A 23,845-nucleotide genomic window follows, 5' to 3' on the forward strand; every position below is an offset into this window, starting at 1 on the left:
CCACAAGGATTTACATGTATACCTACTGTCCAATGGCAGGATATTTCACTCCAGATTTATGTTGACTGTGACATTTCTGTTATGTAACTTTGAGAAGGAGCAGAAAGCATCAGCTTTTGATTCTCTGTGAAAAATTTAACTTGTGTCTTAGCCAAAGAAATTACAGATGCTACACATCGAAAGTCATGGTTTATTGTATGATGAAGAAATCTTGAGGCAGTTCATTTAGCAGCTTGCAAGTCAGTTTCTATGAATGTTTTTACACTGGTAGCCTATGGCAGGTAAAAAAGATAGGCATAGCTATTCAGATCAGAAGGCTGAAAGTAACCACTCTGAAGAATTCCTCTATGCTTATTGGAATGCTAGAATTGTAGCTTCCTCAGATCAAAAAAATGTTTAAGACTATTCCTGACTACTGCACTGTAGTTGAGGGACCTAGATTCTAGTGTGCACAGTGTTTCCTCGGCATAGGTCTGCCATGTTTTGTGCATGCAGCAGTTGCCATACACACTGACAAGGTATTTTTCTGTATGTCTGAACTCAGGCAGCAGCTGAGAGAGAGAAACTCCTGAATGCACATTTCAGTAATGCCACAATAGGCTGTAAGTGGCAGGCTTAGAAACAGCATCATGCAGATGCGTTCAGGGGCTGGTACATTCCTGATGCTCACTATGCTGAGCAGACAGGCTGGCTTCTCCACTCCCAAATATTTTGCAGATGTTAAAATGGCAATATAGGTGTTACAGAAATCCCTCAGTGGGGCTGCTGTCTGCTTTTCATTGTTTTCCCCTTCCATCTTCAGCTGAATACATAAGTGACTATTACAAGGGCAAAACTGACAGCATATGAAGTTAAGACTTTTTAACATCAGTTACTTTATTTTGGCCACAGCTGTATTTTATATAGGTGTTTATTCTGTGTATCACTTTGTAGAAAACATCAAACTGTATAAATACTGTGAGTGTGATGTCATTTTCTGGGATTTCTTTTTTTCCTGCTGATGTTAACAGAGACATGCAGCTGAAAGTGGACTCCTGCAGAGATACAAGTGGCTACAGTAGTCATTGGCATGTCTGCCTTGATAGTCTCCTTTTAACCGTTGGTACCTACTGATGTGTATGCTGAGCATCCTCTGGTGAATGTTTCACAGGCTGCCACCAGTCCTGCCCACTTCTCTACAGTCAGGGTCACTACGTACCCTCTCAGATGTTATAATCACAGGCTTGCTGATCAGATCGGTTTTAGTGGCTGACATGCACGATTACTGTGACTTGGTTGTTCTTTCAACGATGTTGTCAAGTATAATCTATCTTTCGTTTGCTTATGTAAGGTATATTATGTTTATGCTCTTTCAGACTAGAGGAGGTAACCTCTCCCTCTCTAGCAGCCACTGAAAATGCCTCATGGCAGGGACACGTCCATGTCACATCATCAGTCCCACCCTAGCAACTGCTGCAGACAGTCATGAATGTCTGAGCTCTGTCAGCGTGATGGAAGAATTCATGCAGACACAAGGGCAGGTGCAGGTAACACTTGCTTTTTGGTGGTGTACTGACAGATGGAAGGCTTCACTGCTTTTTGCTCGGGAGAGGCAGGATGTAGAAACCCACAGTCACACGAAGCCCTCCTACCTTGATGTTTGTATGTTATCGCTTAGCCTGCTGACCTGTGTTTGTAGGTTTATTTACTTATTTTCTGTTGTTATAAAAGAGCTTCTGAATCTCCTAATTGGAAAATGCTACAAAGAAGATGCAAAATACTTGTGAAAGCAGCTTTCACATTCAGAGATCTAATAGTTGTGCTCTCCCAAAGAGAAATGTGAGGACAAAAGTCCTTTCTAGTGATCTGTGCATGTTTTTATTCTGTTTGTTCACTGCTGTGGAATGTGCTAGAGATAAATGGAAAGTGTAAGTGAGAGGATGATGAGCCAGAGCTTCCTCACAAACTGTATTCCTTCCTCAGATTGCAAGATGGAGTCTATAACCACTTCTGTCACTGGTTTTATGCTTTCCTTAGATGTTGCATGTCTCTCTTTAGTTTAGTAAGCCTATTGGTTGTCCCTGGTGATGGAGGATGAGAGCTAACACAGGCTTGCAAACAGTTTTAAAAAAATGTGTAGCCAAAGCAGATATGGTGAAGAGCTGGATTAAACTTAGTCTGCTTTGTATACATCTGTTTTATTCACTACAGTTATCCTCTTCCTGTTTCCTCCCTTTGTGATGCTCCTAAGAGCTGCAGGTACACCCTTTTTCTTCTGTAGCTCGTGTCACACATGAGCCCATACCTTTCTTGTAGAGTCTAGAGCTATGTTTTCATTAGAACACAGAGGCTCAAGAATAGGGCAATATAGGACATGCGAGTGAATTTCTGCTTCTTCAGCCTCTGTTCCCAGTTATCAGTAAGCCTTTGACTTTGCTAGCATGAGGTGTCTGCATTAAACTTCCACAAGGACAAATATCAGGCCTCTGAAGTTGAATTTAAAATATTTTTTGCAAAGGCAGCTTCTGGGCAAAAGAGCAGTCTTTCTGTGAAGTGTCAGAAGATGTTTTGTGAGATTTATTGCATTGTGTACGCTCTACCTCATTGTAGAACTTTGCTTAATCTTTTTAAAGGTGCTACTAAATATCCTAGAGTGTGGGATGAATCCTCAACAAGCCTTAGCTGCTGCCTGGATTTGCTTGAACTCGTCCGAAAGAGGTATGATCTCAATTCAGTGCTTGAAAAGTGAACAGTTAGGCCAGGAACTTCCAATTGTACCACAGACACAGTAGCCGAAGCAACTGCGAGGACCATGTTGCCAGCAGTTCTCACCATTTTCTATACGTAGCAGAGAAGGGGTGATGTAGTACTGTCGCACTTGCTGTTCTCAGGCCTGTTGGTAAAGGAGTATTTTGCTTGCTTAGCGCATAATCGGAAATAAAATAAACTTCTTGCTATGAGGTGGCATGGAAACATCCTTGTTATGATAGTCTTTTTGAATTTCTTGTGGATTAATCAGCGACCCACTTAGAAAGTCTGCATATGAAGAACTGTGTAATGGCTTTAAAACTATAGTGGTTCCACAGGACGCATCGTAATTTTCCTTCAGCGTTTTGTATGCCCCTGATTTGCACTCAGTTAGTAAGCCCTATGACTTCAACTTAGGGCAGAGTGTAATTGATCAAAATCTTGGAAGTTGATGGAGTATAACACAAAAATACCTCAAGGTGTTTTGCTTGACAGGCAGGTGCTATTGTTGACATGGCTGCAGTTTCCTCAAAGACAGTGCCTGCCTTTTTGGATGAAAGTGTTACTTGATGCAGCTCAGATACTAGGGAAGGACTGTGATTTTTTTTTTTTTTTTTTTTTTTTTGTCCTCAACTTTAGTGGAGACTTCCAGTATTTTTGTTTTGTTTCCCTTGTCTTTGTGCTTCTGGAGAGCTATAAGTGGGACTACTTGTCTGCTGTGTGAAGATCTGTAAAAGAAAAAATATGGTTTACTTCCTTTTTTAACTTAACATATAGTAGTAGTGCTCTTCCTGGAAGAGGTCTCGTTTGGAACTGGCTGATGAACCACATCTGGTGCTACTGAAGCCTTCAGGATTTGACTTAGTGGGTATGATGCCTTAGTTCAGTTCCTGTTATTTCAGAGTGCATTGTGCCTGACTCCTGTGCCACCAGTAGCTGTTACTGAGCATTGTCATCTTACACAGAAGGCAGATGGTGTCTGTAACTTGAAGATGGTATTTCATGAGCTGTTGTAGAAGACTTGAGAGCCAGAGGTCACTGGAGCTGGTGGCCCATGAGTTGGTGCAAGAGAGCCTGTGTGGTCATGGCCTGATTATCACTAGAGGGAGCTGGTGGAAGTCGTGGGGCTTTCTGTCTTCCAAGCACTTGCAGAAAGTCCTGTGGGCAGGATCTGACCACTAAGGAGATGGCTATGGAATGGATGTGTGTGTAATTCTGCGGCATTAACTTCCATGTTTAGGTGCACTGGTGGCATGAATACTTTTAGCTGTAATTATAGTTCAAAGGAATATAAAACTCCTAATTCATGAACTTAGGTCTTGCCCCACCCTCCAAACCAAGCTGCAGTTCATGAGAATGGCAACCACATACATGATTTAGAAGGACCTTGCAAAAGCAGCAGCCACAGCAAAGCATTGTATGTCATACACGCACCATCTGGCAGACAGGTATCTTGTATGTCTACACAGAATACGGTCTCAGTTGTATTGTTCCAGTGCGTTTCCTTAAAAAAAGGCTAACAATTAACTAGAACGTGATCAGTGTTAAATGATATTTTTCTCCTGCTTTTCTCTATTAAATGTTGCTCAGATTAAAAGGGATCTTCTGTAGTCTGATTTATTCTTTAACTGTAGTTTTTAATTTTTTTTTTTTTGTAATTAACATTCTGCTATTAAAAACATGTGCTACATTTATATAACATTTTTGAGGTCTTGATGTGCCTGGTGGAGGAACATGACCATGAAATAGTTGGCTATATGATTGACAGCCATGTTAAGGACCAAATGGTAGCAAAATTTCAGTGCACTGAGTGTATATTGTTAAATGAATTTCAGAGTTCCAATTTAAATGATGATAACAGACGTTGATGGAAGGGTGGGAGTGTGGTTTAGGAAATCGTCTTTCAAGACTTTCGTGGTCATGTCTGATTTTCTCTTCGGATTGTGATATATGTGAAACAGTTACTACTGATACTGAAAGATTTGCAAGCAAATACAGTGTGCTGCAATATCAGTCATGATGGCACGGAAGACACATTAATTTTAAACACTAAATTTCACATTTTACTGCTATGGAATCAATACATGGACTGTTCCTAGCCAAGCAGTAGTTGTGAGATCATTCAGCAAGAATGATTTTAAAAGTTTTTAACTGGCATGAACTTACTAATGGCTAATTCCAGAGACAAGACGGCATGAACAATGCATGAGGCATATGCTAGTGAAACAAAATGGGCAATGAAATTTGTTCCTTTCCTTTTCTTTCCTTTCCTTTTTCTTGACCCTACAGATCTAAAATATATATGGTATGATAGAGGTAAATTTTTTTTTCCCCCTCTAGATTAGAGGTAAGTAGAAAACTACTCACGGGATCACTATGAGAAACACAAAGAGGTATGATGGTTGGCTTTTGCTGCACAAGAGCCGAAGACATAACCATGATAATTTTTATTGCATGTTTTATTCTCTGAAGTGTCAGAATTAGATGTCTTCTACTAAATGTCTGTTTTATGCATATTGCTACAGGGGAGAGGAGCCACAAGAGTGGCATTTCAAGCCTCAAGACAGTCTGTTCATCATACAGTGCTACACAGAGATAGGTATGCTAAGCTAATCCTGATTCTCTGATTCATACAGCCATTACATATGCACAGTATAAAACAAGAGTATGCTTATAGTACAGTAATAGTAATACTTCATGCTTGTTTAACTTTTGCAAGGATGTCACGGTTTTGGAGTTAAACTAGAAATACAGAATGCAAAGCTGTGTGTAAATACTACAGTCCAAGGGAAACAAACTTTTGTTGGCCATTTTGCGTGACCCGGGTTTCACCCACAGGCTGTGGCAGGGGTAGAGGTAGAATTTGTTTGTCTTGTGTCCTACTTTTATTGTAATAACATTGTTGCAAGAAGTGATGAATGCAGCTACATCATGGTTTTTAGATGTCACCAGAAAACAGGTTTTTTTGAAGTGGTTAATCTGATTGTGGAATGATGTTACAGTAGCATTGCAAGTCTAGGGTCAGTAATAGTTGTTCTAAGTTGGATTTATGGGTTCCCCTTTAAAGAGGGGAATTTCTACCTGCTTGTTTAGTGGTAGCTCTGCCCTGCTTGTAAGCTTTTGAATCTCCAAGCTGGTTGGTCAAGTGTCAAAACTACTTTTGTTGCATCATTGCTGACTCCTCCTTAGGTCAGCAATATTGCTAATACATTAAATCTGTATGTGTCAGTGTGTGTTGTTGCATTAAAGTGTGAGTGCTCAGTTCAAGCTGACTTCTGCTACAGTTCAGATCAGTCTTCTGTCTCAAAGTGATGGCAGAGATAGCAAGTGAGCATATGCATGTGTGCTATAGCTGGGTAAGGAGTGATTGCTTTTATGTTCAGTGATAGGTCTCATGGCAACAGGTGGTTGCTGCTTCTCAGAAGCAGTTCATTAGTTCATCCAAGGAACTGTCATATAATTAATAAAGGTCACCCAGAAACTTTCTTCTGGCAGTGGCCAGGAGACCATAGACCCCAAGGACTTCAAGGGAGCAGTTTCCTTTCTTGACTGTCCATGTGGGGTTTGCCGATTGATGCGCACTTGTGAGGTGGCGTGTCTGAGAACAATTATAGCTATGGCATAGTGTTTTTGTGGACAGTGGCTAGAAAACATGAGCAATGAATCATTTGGACATTGAGAAATGGATGGTCTCATGGATGGCTGTTTCTCCATTTGATTAAAGGGAAGTCCTAGGTGTTCCTGAGGTCACTGGGAGCTCTGTCTGGACAGCTGGCCAAGGGGCTTCCCTTAGTTTATATACCAGGTGACTGCATATTCATCATACATTCCCAGCAGCTGTCTGAGCTAGTGTTTGCCTCTGTGAGCAGTAACCTACTAGGCAGTAAGAGAAGAACAAATGAGGATATCTTATAAGGGAATATGAGTGTGAATTCATAACCTGTGTCAATACAAATATGCTGGGTTGTCCAGTCTTTTCTTGCTATTGTTTCCTAGGCTGTGTCTCACCAAAGATGTCATGCAGTTACCACACCCTGCTAGTGCTTCCACAAGAGGTACTCCCTCCCATTAACCTTTTTTCAATGGTAGATAGACCAGCAGTTTTGCAGGAAAAGTTACAGTGAGAAACTCCCTGGTAAAAGTTGTAGTGTAGGGTGTCCAAATGGCAATGATGTTATAGTAAAGCTCCCTCAATTCGCATCTGACCAGTTATAAAGTAAAAAATGTTTATTTGTTTCAAGGCCCTTTGTTATTTTTTCTTTAGAAAAAATAAGTCAGGGTAATTGGAAGACGTGTCATGTCTGTTTCAGCTGTGTCTCTTGATCACTGTTGTGTCTTTTAGCAAGCCATGTCTAGGGGTGGCTATAAGACAGCGTAAAGCAGTAGGACTGACAGTTTGGAGTATTACAAGAAACTATTGGGAAGAAGCACCTTATGTTTTTCAGTAGAGCAGCATCTTTCTTTCCATTTTTCTGGCATCTTTAAATCTTTAAATAAATATAATTGCTTCTATTTGCTCAGAAATCACTGATGGCAGAAATGTTTATTGCAGGTGTTTCATTATTTGGTTATAAGGCATGAGAAAGTCTTTAGTTGCTAAAATAGTTTGGGGAAAAAAGAAAAAAAAAAAAGGCAACATTCAGTGGGAGGATTAGCAAGATTAACACTGGGGATTTGGGATAGCTGAGCTATAAAAATCTTATGTCCATGAAGGGAATAGCAGCCAGACTGCCCTGACCATGTGCCAGAGAGGTAAGGAAAAAGGGATTTGGTTTTGTATGGCAATTCTCTTTGCTGTTTCTTCTGTTGATCATGATGAATCACTTTGGGAATCCAGCTTAAGGCGGAGATGCTAGATGTGGTTGTAGTTGAAGTAATTTGCTTTTTTTAGGATAAATGTGATACTTCATGGTTTTCTTTTTCTTGATAGAATCCTGTGGTTTGGGAGGTTTAGGGTTTGGGTTTTTTCCACTCTCTGCAGGCATTTGTTAACTTCACAAATTGTGGTAACTTTGACAGTCTTTGATAAACTGCTCCTCTCTACAATAGATAAACTTAGGACTTGTCAAAAAATATAGTAAGGGTTTCCAATACACCACTGAGCCTGAGAAAGTAATTTCTGTTACTCATATCGTACTGGTTGAGGAGCAGGTACAGAAGGCTGGAGAATGCTCTGCTTTTCAGAGCTTGAATGTGGAGAGCTCTTCTACTGTTTATGAGATCACTCACTTTTTGGCATCAGGAAACACTAGTCCCTTTCTAATATCTTTATTTTGTGAAAGAAGCAGGCTTTTGTCCTTCTGCCACAATGGAAGAACCAAACCAACAGTGACTATTAAGGTAGGGTTTTTTTGTTTTATAGAGGGGCTGCTGGATCCTTGGACCACATGTGAAATTAGTCTTGGTATTAGATATCTCAGTAATTGGAGAAGGCATCTAATTTTAGCCACGTCTCTGGCATGTGTCCTGCCCCGTGTAAGCACTGTTCTGCTGACAAACTTTATTCTGCAGAACTGGTGATAAGGGGATACAAGCCAGTGCCAGTTGCAGTAATTGTTTATAAACCAGCCCCCTTCTGCCAGGAGAGGATATGGAAGTCTTTCACAATGGTTGTACCTGCGGGACCTTAGAGTCTGTGATCAAAATTGCTTCACTGCCCCTTTGATTGCCTTATCCTTCCTATACCACACTGCAGTAGGTGCTCCTCAGCCAGAGTTCAGGACTAGACCTACAGTCTAAAGTTAGGCTTTAGCCTAGAATTAGACTTTTTTTGTCTCTAATAACACTGGGTGATTGAGCGCGTTCTAATATCTATTCTTTTTCCGTGACAGGCATCAGAGCTACAGGAACAGTCCTGTGAGAGAGAAATAGTGGAGTTTCCCGTGGGTGATGGGAAAGCACCTGTGAGTGAGTAAGCAATTATCTTACAATTTTAAGTGCAAGCACTGTGGTTCTTGTATAAGAGACTCAAAACCTGATTCTGGTTTTGTTTACACTAGTGTAAACTCTGCCATTTCATGGTGCTGGAGCATGTCACAAGCTGCAGGTTGGGCCCTGCTGTTCCTTGGGTTGTTGAGAAGCTCATGTTTGGCTACTGCTCGTGTGTGGGTCAGCTTCATCATTTAAAACTCAACCTGCCCACAATGCATTCCAAAAATCCACTGCTGCTCACTTTGTCAAGCAGTAAAATGAAGATTTATGAAACAAACAGACACAAGAAGTAAATAAGATTTCTGTAACCTATATGATAACATAAAAGAATGGTCTGAACTACTATTGTATTGTTTGGGGGATGAGGCAGGGGGTTAATAGTAACTGTAGACTGCAATGCTTGTGTGATGCCCACATGTTTGATAATGCACAGAATTTATTTTAAATATAGGAAGTTCTTGATTATGTGAAATTTTTTTTCAGATCAAATGTTTAGAAAAAAAATTATTCAGGTTACAAATAGAACAGATTTTAAATCTGCTTCCCGTTGGTCATGTGTATGGTGTGGTGTTTTTCTTGGGGGAGTTGTTTGGTTTTTTTAGCATAAACACAATAAAGGGAGTCTTCAGCTGAGCAGCTGTCTCCCTTCTGCAGAGGAAACTTGCAGGATGATGATAATGCTTGTTTTAGTCATCAGAGGTGAAGTGCACAATAATGGCAAGTCTATGTTTCTACAATTGGAGGATATTTCTCATAATGAAGGAAGTCTCTAAGGTCAACAGCCACAATACCCTGAGAAGTTACATCACAAAACCACATTTGCACAAGACAGCTGTCTGCCCCGCACCCCCTTTTTCTGTGTGCTCTCTCTCTCTCTCTCTCTCAGCTTCAGTGTTGCTCACATCTCTTGCAAGAATACCATGGATTTGGTTTGGACTTCTGTTCACAGTGTTATTTAGCTGTTAAATAATACAACACCCACACCCCTTCCAAAAAAAACCAAAAAAAACCCAAACAAAAACCACGACCCACACTGAATATTTCTCCCCCTAAATAACTGAAAAAGTCTCACTATAGTCTTCTTATGTCCTGTACATTCCCAAACTCAGTTTGTCTAGCTGCTGGTTTTTGCAATGAGAATTACATAGTGTGATGATAATGGCAGCAGCAGCAGCACCACCTCCCAGATCTAGTCTGGGCCTCTGCATTTCTTAGTTATCTTCTGTCATGTGATGGTAGTGGATATGGCAGCTTATGCCTCTGTGCTGTACTGTATGTATGTGAAGAAGAAAGCTTTTGGCTATTTCAGCAAAATTTGCATGAGGGAAAAGAGCAAAGGCTAGATCTTAATTTTTTGGGATCACTTTGTATCACCATTTACTATGAAAATTGATGTTACTGGTACATGTAACTCAGTTTGGAAACCCCTGATATAACACATTTCTCTTTGTTAGGGTTTTTTCTTTTTTTTGTGCTTCTATACATGAAATTTCAATACAAGGACTATTTTATAATCTTCCTTTTGAAGCAGGTTTTCTCACCAGTGTTTGCTTGGTTTAGCTTTACAAATGGCTGTTAATCTAAATTCAGCTTGCCTTGTAATGGTAAGAATAAGGACACGCCTTAGAAGGCTACCTGTCCGTTTTATTTGTTTTCCAGCCTCCTGATGAGGTTTTCTCTTATTCCGTCAGCAGGATAGAAAAGCAAGAGGTTGCTCTACATACTCCTCATTGCTGTAGACTTTATTCTATTTATACCCAAATCTCTGACTCAATACTGTTGAAGTCAGCTGAGTCTTTCCTTGGCTTCGGGTTGTTCTGAATCAGTCCATAAACCTAAAAGTCAAAGCTGCTTCTAACAAAGTAAGCAAACCCTTTTTCCTTTAGTTCCTAACAGAACTTGTGTTGTGGTTTAAGCCTGTTGTTCATGTCTAATCATGTTCACTGGTGATCATTCCAAGCACCATATATTAGAGTGAAATTACCCAGTATTCAGTATTTCCTTGATTGCATTTGGTTTGTCAACAATTATTGCATTTTAAAAGGGTGGTGTTTTTCTGCCATCCCTCACTCTGCAGCTGGGAATGGTAGTTATGAAGAGCTGTAAACGTCATCCAGGTCGCTAGGTAACCCTGAGTATTTAAGGAGGTGAGAATAAAGGCTGATCTTCTTTTAGGCGTGGACAGGTATGAGATAGGTTGGACTGGACTAGTTGAAGAAGGATTTGCAAAGCTGAGGACATGAGTTTTGTGAAGTGTGCTAGGTGTATTGGTTATAAGTTGCTCATCCTTGCATTGCTCAGCATTGTAGCCAACATCTTACTTTATTTTCCCAATGGCGAAACAAGATTTGCTTCAGAGCATCATCTCGGCAAATATGTGGAGTGCCTTCATGGCATTCTAGGTGGAGGCTTTTTGGTAAGTAATGAGCCAGTGGTTTTTTCAAGTTTATTTTGGAGCTACTTGGTATTACTGTTTCTTTACCAGTTACATTAATTTATTGATCAAATACCTCATCAACAGGTATGTCTGGAGTTGTATCAAAAGAAATTAAGTATATTACCCCATAGGTATTATTAGTTACTACTTGTTATCTTATCTGCAACATTATGTCACTGTAATGCTGAGAAAATCATAGGGTCTAGGTTGTGGAATCCAAATGCAAAACTGGAACCGAGCCTCTCAGTGGGTCATGGTTTGGATAAAGGGTTAAATCTTAATTTTTTTTGTTATATTATTGAACTATTCTCCTTTTAAATGTCCCTAGATAACTAGCATTTAGTTACAGATCATTAATTTCTGTTGTCTGAGATGTTGATGGTTATTTCTCTGCCTTAGCTCTTTATTCAGAGGAATTGAGTGGCAGTTATCAAAGCTTTGCATTTGAGTAACAGCAAAGCATGAAGAACTGAGTATATTTATTATAGGACATTTTTAATCTGAAGATGCTGTTTTCTGCCTTTTCAGTTTTGTGGGCTACATTGTAGCATATTTAAGTTCCCTGACTCCAGGCTTCCTTTTTTCATTTGCTTTTAAAAGTTCTCTTAGGAATGTGCTACAGATCTCAAGGTGTCTACAAAGCACAAGCTGAAAAAGAGGGCCTTATCGTGCAGTCGATCTTGTGAGAGGCTGTGTTACAGCCCCGTTGGAACCTAGACTGGGATTTGCAAAGAACTGGCCTTTACACACAGAATAATACAAGTGAAATCAATGGAACTGCTCCTGGAACACACTTGTACAACTTCTTTCAGACCTGCAGCACTGGGGCTCAGCAATAGGTTTAAGTAAGGGCTGACAAGTATGTGACTGTTTAACTGGATAGTTTTTATGTTAGTGTCTTGTTAAATAAATCTGTGCAGTTTGCAGGTAATACTTTGCTCCTTCTTTATGGTTTTTCAAGGTACTCCTGGGTGTAGAGTCTGTAAGTGCACACTATTATTCAGTCCTGTTAGTGCTGGTGAGGAGGATGCTCTGTCTAATCAGCTCTGCTCCTTGATTTTATGCTAAAAGCTCTGGAGTATGGATGATTTATGTTTCTTACAGATAGCTTCTGCTTTATTACTTCGCATTTCTGTCACTGGAAACTGGTTGTGAAAACCTAGAGAAAGCTATATGTCTGTAATGAGATGTTTGCCTCAACTGGGCAAAATATTCCTAGGCTTTCTACTCTAGTCAGACTGATTTGTCACACAGACAGTGACGACTACTCTTCAGTAACTCACATGTTGGTAGTAGTTGGATTTTTTTTTTAACAAATAATTGTGAGAGGCTTATCTTGAAGTCCTCATTTGACAGGAAGTGAATGTATTTTTTTGCAAAGCTTGTATTTGCAGGATATAGCCTTTAATGTCAAACAAAAACTTTTAAAGTTGAAGTACTTTACAATGCAGCAATACCATGACCACGACAGGCTGTTCACACTCTTAAGTGCTGTGTATACACAGGGTGGAAACAGAAATATACCTTTCCTGGTATTGGTACTACTGATATTAACAGGAGATGCCCAGTGTGTTAAATAGGAGTAAAATTGAATAATCTATACAGACTGCCCCTCCCAACCCCTGCCAAGAAGCAATACAAATGAATGCAGTGGGAGGACTGTGTTTTATCTGCCCTGTCTGTTCTATTTTGTTGCACAATGTGGTTGATTTGCTCTGTACCTAGGTGCTCATTCCAGCTGCAGTATTCATTGGGCTTCACAATGACAACTGCTGTGGGTGCTTTGGCCATGAGGACTGTGGGAAAAGCTGTGTGGTGAGTGAGCCTTTATGCTCCAGTCCCAGATAATGCCAAAGACAAAGTGGTGGATGTGTTAAAAGTTCATGTCTATGTTTGGCGTGCAGATGCTCTCCTCAGTTTTGGCAGCCTTTGTTGGGATCCTTGGTTCTGGATACTGCATAATCATTTCAGCACTGGGATTGTCTCATGGACCATATTGTTTTACTCACCTAGAAAGAAACTGGATCTATCCTTTCACTGAGTCTTCTGGAGGGTAAGTTGTCTGTTCATGAGGATGTTATATCTTCCCCCATGTACACATGGGCATTATTGCAGTACCTTTCAGCAATATCCGGTAACCATATACCAAGATCCATTCATAAATGTATGCTTCTTGCTCACTAAGAAGTGAACAGATATCATCAATTACCCACACTGCTGTAGTTTAAAACCAAAGCAATATACCATCCTACAAAAAGGCATCTGACCATATATGTATGTACTGTTCATGTCCATGAACATCTATCTCTAACATAAAGTTTTAGGGCTTTGAGGGATTTACAAACTATGAATAGCAGTTGTTATGAATTTTTTCTTATCATTTGTGAGGTTTGCTTCTGAAGTTGCTTCGCCTCGGTGTAAACTGGCATAATACCTTCATTAATGACAATGGCATAGAAACTTTGTAAATGAAACTAGAAAAGGTTTATAAGAATCTTAGTACACCGCAGGGTGGAGAGGGTCAGAAGCACTTAATTATCCCTAATTAGGGTTCTCCGGGAAAACAAGCCTATGCAGCTGAGTTGTATGCTATTCGCCATTAATCCCCACAAATCCTGTAGGTTGGAAGAGGATTTGGTTTGCATCTTGACATCCTGACATGCTTTTACAGTATCTGTGTGGTTAGCAACCTTGGGGCTGTTTCTAGTAAGTTTGTGGCTGATGCCACCCTAGAAACAGTACTAAGAAGCCACATAAAGCTCCTTTGCAGCAGAGTTTAAATTTTACGTTTCAGTTGCATCTCTCCCAAGAGAGGGCATTCTTCCTCCCCTACCCCCCACAACTATGGCTGAATATAGAACTGAGTTAAGTCTTTGCTGAAGGCTCATCAGTGCTGATGTTCTGAAGACATGGGTGAGCAGTAACACCTGGAATACTGCAGTACCCGTCTGAATTTGCTGTTTGGCTCTTCCAGAGTGGGCATGAGCAGGCCCAAAGACAGCAGCAGCACAAGAGAGGAAGTGACACATTTGCTTCAGATCAGTAACTGCTGCTTTTAGAACAAAGGCCCAGTCCTGAAAAACTCTGTAGCTGTTTTGAGAAACAGCTTAACTCTTTCAGCTTTCTTGAGCATATGTCTTCCTTTAATCAGTAACAGAAGATTCTGCCTCTATAGCTTAGATTATTTTTTAAAAAAGAAATTAAGACTCAACAAAAATGTATGGTTATTATTTCAACATGTACTTAAACAGAGCAAACATTGCATGGAATAAACCATTGCATTTTCTGTTCCTACTTAGAGTGATTATCCTCGATGCAGTTACAAACTAGATGTAATTTGTTTCTGGTGTATGGTAAGCATCCTACTCTGTCACAATGTTAATATGCTTTTAATTGCTGTCTACAGGTACTTGTTTGAGTATAAGAAGTGGGCTGACTGTCTAGAACCTCAAAACATTGTGCAGTGGAACGTTACCCTCTTTTCCATCCTTCTTGTCTTGGGAGGAATAGAGTTCATTCTGTGCTTCATACAGATTATCAATGCCATTCTTGGAGGACTATGTGGGTTGTGCTGCAGTCATGAGGAGGTAAGCCATTAGTAATGGTAACAATGCTTCTCAGATGAACATGAAACACTATTGTTACTGATGCTGATGTGGACTCTTACTCAGCAGCTATTTTTTTAGGTGTTCTTAAGCAACAGTTCAGTGTAAAACTTTTTTTTTATTGCGCTGTTGTGTGTAGCATTTTCATGGAAGTATGTGACCACATGCTTTCAGCTGATTCCTCAGCTGTCACAGTGAAGTTAGTCTGTATAGGAGCTGGAAGGCTTTTTCCCCCTCCATGGCACATGTGGTCATGAACACTGTAAAGGTGATATAGCTGAAATACCAATCTCCTAGTGGTGGTCGTCTTTGCCATAGCCTAAAGCATTGTTGTGTGGTGCAGTTTTGTGCTTGTTGTGACTATATTGCTTTAGCTTTGTATTTTGCTTGCAGCAGCTGGTGGAGGATGTGCCATATGTAATGAAAACTGCAGCATCCTGGCCTTACTTAGTAGAAGTAAGATAGGAGAAGGAATTAAATTGAGCATAGCTAACAAAACCTGCAGACAGATCTGAAGGGTTTTTTGAAGGAAGGGGTTTTTTTTCAGTGAAGAAGTGGAATTTCCTCCAAATTTCTTTAGAAATTTGAGTTTGATTCAAAGAGTTTGAGCATGTTGTTAACATCAGTATCGTAGTAGTAGTGTTGGGATTGCAATGGTTTAAGATACAAACCAGATGTCATTTGTATCACACACACACACATTATGGCTAAGAATGTGTTTTACATTTTTAATTGCCATAGTTGAATGCTGGGGCTCTTTCAAAGCTATTACTGTCTTCTCATTCCTGTCTTCTATGCTGTAACTGCAGTATAAGAGAGCCATGCAGGTTAATTTTAGCTGTTATAGTTGGATCCAATATTAGTGTTCTTCCCCTTAATATGTGTTTCTTTTTGTTCCCCCTACAGACATACGTTTGCTAGAAACCTGGCAATTCATTGACATCGGTGCATGTGTGGTATATTGATTATTCTGTGGTTGGTTGGTTTCTGGTTGGTTTTCTATTATTATTCCATGCATACTAAAACGCACAGTTTGCTGTCAAACTGTGCTGTTGACATCAATTTAACTGACTTGGGGCCAGCCTTTGTCTCAGTCATACACAGGTTTTCTACTAACCTGCCTGTATCTAAAGGTAAAATGTATCCTGAATTTCTTTGGTTCATCTTAGTATAGGCAACTGCCTAAACACATCACTAAAGATGCTTTTTTTTTTTTTTTTTTTTTTAACTTTCTACTGACACAACACATTACAGCTCGGTATTTTATGCTGCTTTCCCTATGAAGCTGCACTTTCATTCTGATGTTGGAATGAGCACAAACCCATTCTAATCTGGCCCTGATATAAATGAATACTCTGCTACAGCAAAAACAAAGCAGCAGTAAAATGTGGATGATCAAGGGCAGATACATGTACTTCACCTTTTCAGGATTTTTCTGAGCCTCTCCTGTATTTCACAAATAAAGATTTGTATTAAAAATACCCAGCAGATGTCGGTGATTCCTTCCCTGCCTCGTTGAGACACTGCTTTCCTGGTTTTAAAGTAAAGGACAGTGGTCGCATGAGAACATGAATATAAAGGAGTCAGGTTATAACCTGCTTTTCCTCTCCAGCAGGCTCTGCCAAAGTGGGAACTGCTTCACTGTTTGGTTTAGATCATTTAGCTGAACCAGGCAATGGTGCATCAACAAGGGTATGATAGTTCAATGACAGCTTTGTAGATACAGATACAACTGTGTACATGGAGCCTTAGTTCTGGGTATGGGCTGGCAGTTCATTGCTGATGGCCATTCCAAGGACTGGAGGGGAGGTCGCACACAGTTGAGCCACAGCTCTGTGTCCCTTCTGCTACTCTCCCAAGGAGGGCTTACCTCCCCTGGCTGCTTAGAGTCTAGAGACAAAACAAAATGTGGGTCTGGGTCCTGTTTTTTACATTATTCAGCAACCCCCCAGGCACAGCAGTGTTTGGAAAATACAGTGCAGATTCAGGTCAGCACTGATAGATTATTCTGAAATACTTGACTTCACCAGTAAGCAGCCTGGAGGCAGCATTCTGAGATCCTGTGCAAGAACCTCTGAAGCGTAGTTTGTAGCATATTACAGTGAATGTTTTATCAGAAGGTAAGGTAAATCTGAATTATATGCTTCCAACAGCATTGCTGGCAAGGTCACTATGCTACTGGCAATGGCATTTTTTAAGTGAAAAACAAAATGTGACATGTCATTTATCTCAAAGAAATGAGGCGCATTACTGTTATTGCTCAGTTTTGGAATCTAGCAGTTAATGTCATCTTTGAAAATGAGCAAGTTAGTTTCTGCTTGTGGGAGAAAAAGAATTTCCCACAGGTGTCAGTGTGTACTTAGTACTCTTTGTAACTAGGAGGATGGTCTTTAAAGGTAGCCAGAAACTTGAGGCTATCCCCTCAGGCTGTCCTCGAAGCCAAGTACAAATACATATCTGAAAAAAAGAAATTAACTGTGAAAATGAAATGGCATGCGCACATCCACTGTAGCAAAAGAGCTCACAGATGGGAAGAGTTTGTGTTTAGAATCTCAGGATATCTGCTTCTTGCAATACCATGTATTCATACATAAATACATAGGAGTCGTTGAGAGCAGTCTTTAGTACTGTTTCTGCTTGCTTTGTTTATCCCTGTCATGCTGTGCTGTGGGAGGGAGGAGAATATGTGTGTATACAGACAGCAAATTCCTTGCAGCTGGTGTCTTTGTATGTGAAGAAACAATCCGCAAGTTTAAATTGTGTGGAGTGAGAGGCGGAAAAGAGGGTCTCAGTGGAATAAGGTATAATTCCCACTCAACTTACAGAGTTTTTGCCTTTATGCTTGCATACTTATTACTTGTCTTTCTGGTACAAAATAACTAATTAAAGAACTGAAACAATTTTAGAAATTCTAATTGAAAGAATGATTAGGCTAGAGTTTAGAATTAAAACTTTAGCTCACATCTATGTAGCACTAATGCATAGCATTATTGCTCAGTGTTTATGTTGTCATTTTAAAAAGGCCAGTTCAATTCCTTTGTTGCCTGATGCATAAGACAATGTTTTGGCACTTTTATCAGTTACAGTGTGGAGAAGCGGTTCTTTTAGGTTATATTCATTTCAGTTAGCAGAGAAATCATTCATCCAGATTAAATGTGGCTTTTCGCTAATGGGCTCGGCATCAACTCGTGGATATTGACAGGAACAGGAAAGCACTTCTTGCAACACTTGGTGAGATATCTGAGAAACTGGTTTCCAGGTTTGCTTAATACTTAGGTTGCTTCCTGTTCTAGTATAGCATGCCAGCAAAAAAACCCACACATTGATTTGGTATTTGCAGGGCTCAGTTTAAATACAAAGTCATGATGCAGACTGCTATATTGCAAAATGCTGTTTCGGGTGTCATTTTCCAAGTGAGTTTCTCCTAATCGGAACAGATTACTGTGGGAAGTAGCAGCAAATTTTATGATAAACAAAGCTGCTTTCAATAGTAATTTTGGCCTTTGCTTTTAGGAGAAAAATATTTCAGCCTATTACGTGATCTCTGAGTTTTGGAATAAAAAAATCAATCCTAGGGATGTGATGTGCCTGCTTTTATTTCAGCTGTTTACTCTCATCTGTTAAGTGCAGTGTTGATGATATGAGTTCTGTCCATGTCTGTGAGCCTGCAAAGGGAAATTTGTCACTAATTTTGATGAGATGGAGGCCTGAAAAAAGTGTAGTGATTAGGGAGTAATACAGGTAATGCAGGAAGATTCTCAGAGTAAAGTCTGAGGACTTCAAAATGAAACCTCCTAGAATAAGAAGGGGAGAGGGAAAAGGGAGTGTCACAGCAGAGAATGGGTAGAAAAATGGTGTAATTGCATGAGTACCACCATGCCCATTTCCTTAGATGATCTCATTTGAAGCAATAGGAAGGAATTAGTTAGAACATGCAATGAAAAGAGGTTTTATGAGATCATGAGAGAAGCCTCATGTGTGCAGAGCCTAAAACAGCTCATGAGGAAACAGGAGGAAAATATGCCATAATGTCACTGCTTCTAAAATCAGCCTTCTTGCTTTTGATAGAGCCCTGATTTTTTGTTCTCTGACTATGACTTTCCTATAGAGTAAACCCTAAGCTTGTTCTGGAGCTACTTTTCTGATGGCTGACAAGGGGCATAAAAAGAAGGCTTGGGCTGTGCTGTGAGCATTCAAACTGCTCTGACTCTGGGTTACTAGCATGGATGTTTAGTTGCTTGGGGCTTAGGGAATGATGACACATGAAAATGGGGAAGCTGTCCGGCTTTGGCTTTGCACAGTGCAAAATGGCAGGCATTTCAAAAAACAGCCAGACCTTTTATCCTGCACAAGGAGTCACATGTACCTGGGTCAGATTGGTAGCTATGCATACTCAGCTGTAAGTACAGAATAGAACAACTGGAGAAACAGCAGGATTTAATTCGTAAACAGCTGAGCCACATAATGCTGTGGAAGAGCATAATTAAAGTGTTGATCATAAATGCCTGGCAGTTTCTAGCCAGTGTTATATGGGCTTCTGTTCTCTCTGCCAAGTGGCCAAGACTCAGCTTGGTGTTTTTGTGAGGCTGCCCCAAGTTAGCAGCAAGTGTTGGTTCACCCTTAGGGGGCTGTATCTGCCAAGCTCTGGCATTAATTCTTTGTAGTGTGAGGCAGTGCCCCTCTGTACAGAGACTGGATTTGTCATTTGGCAGCCCCGTTCCCCTTCTGAGGTAGAAAAGACTCTGAGTGGCAGTAAGGCTGAGCAACCTGCCTCATGTCACAGAATATCTGCATCATAATCCTTGTTCTCGGGAGGAGTGCATTTCTAAGCAGTCACTAGGAAATGAGATTTTTTTTTTTTTAAGTTCCTTCCTGAGTCTGACTAGTTTTAGGCATACTTCATTTGGAAGATCACAAAGGAGGATCTTACAGAAGGGGAACTGCCCCTCAAAGACATGTGCTTAGAAAGGACAATGAGTTTGGACAGCAATATTAACCTATTATTCTGCTAACTGTTAAGCACTTCTCTATCTCTGGAATCATACCCCATTTACCCAGTTCCTGTGAATATGAAGTGACTGAATCAAGCTGAGGAGGTCAAAACGCTTTTGATATTTAAAACCTTGTCATCTTTTTTTTTTTAGTTTAGAAGAGCAAAACGTCTGAAGTTCATGAGAGATGGCTTTAGAGACATGTGGAAGCTGTCTGAGTTGTCTGCTGATACCTCTTGCACTTTGGAGTATTGTTGTTAACATACTATTATACTTCCCTAATGGGAAAGCTTCACATGCTGCCAGTTACCAGCTTCCCAACTATGTGTGGTATTTTGAAGGGATCTGTTTCTCAGGTGTGATGGTAAGTGTGTGGATTATATGGATTTTTAATGAATTACATTCTATTGCAAATAATACTGGGTTACTGTGCAGCAATGTAATTGTGCTTTTAAAGAGAATATGGATTACTTTGCCAAAAAACACTGCAGGCAGAAAAATGCGGTCAAGCTGAAAGAAATGTGAATATACTGAATTACATGCTATGTATACTATTTTAATTTCATGTAAGTGATTTTGCAGGGTTGACTGTTTTTTTTCTGCTGGCTTTTTATTTATGTGTCATTTATGCTTGTTTTATGGAGGCAGGCGCTATGCTGATTTTATCCTCTATGGAAATTGAATTACAGCTCTTTTACCAAAACAAAACCAAACCTTGGTCTAGTGATGGATTTAGCAGTCCGGGGATAACAGTTGGACCTGATGATCTCAATGGTCTTTTCCAACTTAAATGATTCTATGATTCTAAAAAAGCTTCTTATGACTGTTGAGATGTTTTTAAGAGCTGTATACAGCCCAGTATTTAGAAGGCAGTTTGCTGTGCATCAAGTGACACTGTCACTGGGCTAAATACAGAAGATTGTCTCACTGTGATTGGCATGTTAGGATTTTCTCCATTACATTTGTAATATGTTCATCTGTAGTAATGAACTCAACACAGAGTTCCCCACAGCTCATACTATTCGCTATGTTCATAAAGGACTGTAGCCTCAGGGACAGAAGAGAGTCATGTAGTAAAAGTACATGCACGCAATCAGTACTTTAAAAGGTCTCATCTGCGTAAGTAAGGGGGGTTTATGAAGGTGCTGAAGTGGGAGAGTTACTAAAACATGAGACATTCTTTTCAAAAGTGTTTTTAGCCTTAGGATTATTACCAATTTATTAAAAACGTATATATTATTACCCTGTTACAAACAGGGCAGCAGCATGTGAGAGAATAGTGTTGTGACTCAGAAACATTCCTTTTTCGTGTTTCCCCTTTGAAACCAGTGCCTGTCTGAGTGGCACTTCGTGGTTCTGGTCATTTATTGAAATGATTCTAGTATCAGGTTTGCATAATCCAATAATCTAAGAAAAACAGTATGGATGCTTGACAGGGAAATTAAATGAATGTCATTAAATGAATGAATTTAATGAAAGGCTTGTAGGTACTGACTTTTTCTAGCTTAACTGTGTTAGTAAGGAAAGTGATATCCTGATATGTGTAGCTGTGTCAGCAAGAAGCGGTTGAACTAATGTGGTTGTATCAATCAAATATCCTTCCTTTCATTGTTACTGATTCTTTTACTTGTGAGCTTGATTTTTATTCTTTCAGCTTCACTGGTATAGCTTTGTTCATGCTAGTAACACTTTACTGTGGTAGGAGACATTGTACTCTTGTCTTTGAGGTATAAGAAACAAGCACAGTGACAGCCTAACAAAAATGGTCCAGTTCCATGGTGTGCCTTGAGAAATTGTGCTTTCCTACTGAGCAGCTTTAAAATCCCAGCAGAACATAACAGGTGCAGTCCCTGCCTTCCACAGGCAAAGGAGACTTTGGCTTAATATCTGCAGCCATTTCACTGACCTTATGGTGTCCCCTTATAGATCCTTCTACTGGCAGTAATTCTAATAACACTGGAGTGCAGCGTGTTCTATCGGTGCTGCCAGAGTGAGAGCTGTAACAAAACCTACAGGGTGAGTTTGTGTTTTATTTTTGTGTGCATCTCTAGCATTTGTTCTGAGTGCCTTCCTGCTCCTGTGATTCTAGCACAGGGGTCCTCAAGCTACGGCCCGCGGGCTGGATACGGCCCCCCAAGGTCCTCAATCCAGCCCCTGGTATTTACAGACACCCCCCACCCCCCCCACCCGGGGTTGTGGGGGGAAACCAAGCAGGCGCAGATGACTGCCTGCCACTTCATCCACGCCGGCCCCCTGGTTAAAAAGTTTGAGGACCCCTATATCTAGCACATCCTTCTGCCCTCTCCTCTGCTGTTTCCGCTTCCTTTCACAGAGAAGGATTCTAAGTCAGGTTGAGAGGTCACAGAATTTATAGCTCCTTCCTTCTCATGCATAAACAGGATGAAAGAAAATTAAACAAACAACAGCACACCCACCCCGCCTCACCCCCCCAAAAAAATCCTTGTAAAATAGAATAAGAAGCTAGAAGGCCTGGGAGTTTCAATGAAGTGCCCCAACTACATAGTTTCATCCCCTTGCTTGTATTATTTGGAAGTTATTTTTTCCAGTAATGACTCAATGTACACTACTTGGGATGCAAACATGTTTAATGGGTGGTTTTGTTCCTCTAGCATTTTGGGAAACAATTTCGCAAAAATGCAAGTTTAAAGAAAAATAATCCCCAAACAGTATTTAACTGAGAATTATGAAACCGTCTTAAACTCTGTCTTAATCTTTATTTGCATGTGTGTGCTTACTATTCTTTACCTGGTATTTTTCTTTCTAAATTTTGAAGATTGGGACAATCAAATGTGAAATTCAACCCCAAGGAAGTAGCTAGGTAGGCTGAATGACTGTATTTGCTGTGAACAATGTCCCCACACAGTAATATTATTTTTCTCTCTTTACTTCAGAGTTTTATTTCAATTGTGCTAGCTCTTCTTGGAGTTGCTTTCTCTGGATACAGTTGCATCATTTTTACCTTGGGATTGATCCAAGGCCCCTTCTGCAATTCATCAGGTGGATGGGATTATATCTTCAAAGACACTGCTGGAGGGTAAGAAACATCAATGTGACTGTTCTGGAGGAAACTGTTCATTAAAACAACAGTCAGACAAATTCTCTCAGAGTTTTAACACAAAATGGCCCAGTCTTTTGAGCATCAGAATCCTCAAAGAAGGTATTTGCCTCCTTGTAAGGAAAGGCTAAGTGTAAGATTCTTTGTAATGATCAGACCTGGAGATCATCTAGCTAAGTATCCTTTTTCAAGTGGTGGTCACAGTCATGTGTAATAAAGAATATAAAATTAGAGTCAGTGTAGATGGATACTTTCTCAGAATATTCTCTAAAATTATTCAAGTTTTTTGTTCAAAGGTTATAGATGGCATTTTTATATTTAGTGATGCAGTAGGTTTCTTTTTAACTCCTGTAGATCAATGGAGTCTGTGGTTTGATACAGCTGCTCTGTCTCATAAAACACTTAAGTGAGCTAGACAAAGTGTTGTCCATGTCCCAGCCTCCTAGAGGCGTGAAAGATTTGATTCAGATCTGTAACCTGAGGCTGCTTTTGCAATATTTTATATTCTCCCTTTAAAAGACCAAAGTTTTGTAAGATTTTAATATTCCAAGGTGTATAATGCCAAGCTGTTCCAGCTGCATTTGAATGCACTGAGGATTAAATTTGTCAGAGGATTACAAAAAAGTTCCTTCAGCATCTAACAGTGTTCCTAAACTGTGGCCTTCTCCAACTTAAGTCAGCTTTACTTTAAAACACTGAAGTGCATCCTGCAATCTCTGCTGCGTATCACCAGTATTACCATCCCACTTGAAAATAAAAATGCGAGTTTTGAGTTCAGCGTAAAGGGCCAGATGCTGAACAATGCACTCCAGTTTTGGTTCAGAGCATTTCAGTTATGAATGTTGAAGGAAAAAAAGTGACTGACACTGAGTAAGTGAGTCTAACAAAGCTTCTTGCAATTGACTTCCAGGCTGTAGCATGTCTCGCAGTTAAAAGGGCACACATGAGCTGTGCACATCATGATCCTCAAGGATGCAAAGCATGGCTCTAGAATAACTGGAAATTGCACGTGGTAACTCTTAGCTCTGCCATTTAGGCTGTATGCACTGGTTAGAATGATGGTGTTGGGGTGTTCCTG

General features: G+C 40.1%; 1 protein-coding gene across 10 annotated transcripts in view; it reads left to right on the forward strand.

Moving 5' to 3' along the window:
• The window catches only part of LOC102047329 (transmembrane 4 L6 family member 1), a 54,734-nt gene extending 33,027 nt beyond the window's left edge, over nucleotides 1-21,707 (forward strand). For 2 of the 10 annotated variants that reach the window (XM_055723624.1, XM_055723622.1), the window contains 10 exons: nucleotides 2,613-2,697; nucleotides 5,068-5,120; nucleotides 5,253-5,326; nucleotides 6,724-6,782; nucleotides 8,559-8,630; nucleotides 12,821-12,910; nucleotides 13,000-13,148; nucleotides 14,502-14,682; nucleotides 19,845-20,055; nucleotides 21,618-21,707. In XM_055723624.1, coding sequence (XP_055579599.1) covers nucleotides 5,104-5,120; nucleotides 5,253-5,326; nucleotides 6,724-6,782; nucleotides 8,559-8,630; nucleotides 12,821-12,910; nucleotides 13,000-13,148; nucleotides 14,502-14,682; nucleotides 19,845-19,952 — 750 coding nt within the window. In that variant the 5' untranslated portion in view covers nucleotides 2,613-2,697; nucleotides 5,068-5,103 and the 3' untranslated portion in view covers nucleotides 19,953-20,055; nucleotides 21,618-21,707. The other 8 variants (XM_027798376.2, XM_055723625.1, XM_027798375.2 and 5 more) reach the window with 8 other exon arrangements.
• The last annotated feature ends 2,138 nt before the right edge of the window (nucleotides 21,708-23,845 follow it).

Source organism: Falco cherrug, chromosome 11, assembly GCF_023634085.1.
Source record: "Falco cherrug isolate bFalChe1 chromosome 11, bFalChe1.pri, whole genome shotgun sequence".
Lineage (NCBI taxonomy): Eukaryota > Metazoa > Chordata > Aves > Falconiformes > Falconidae > Falco > Falco cherrug.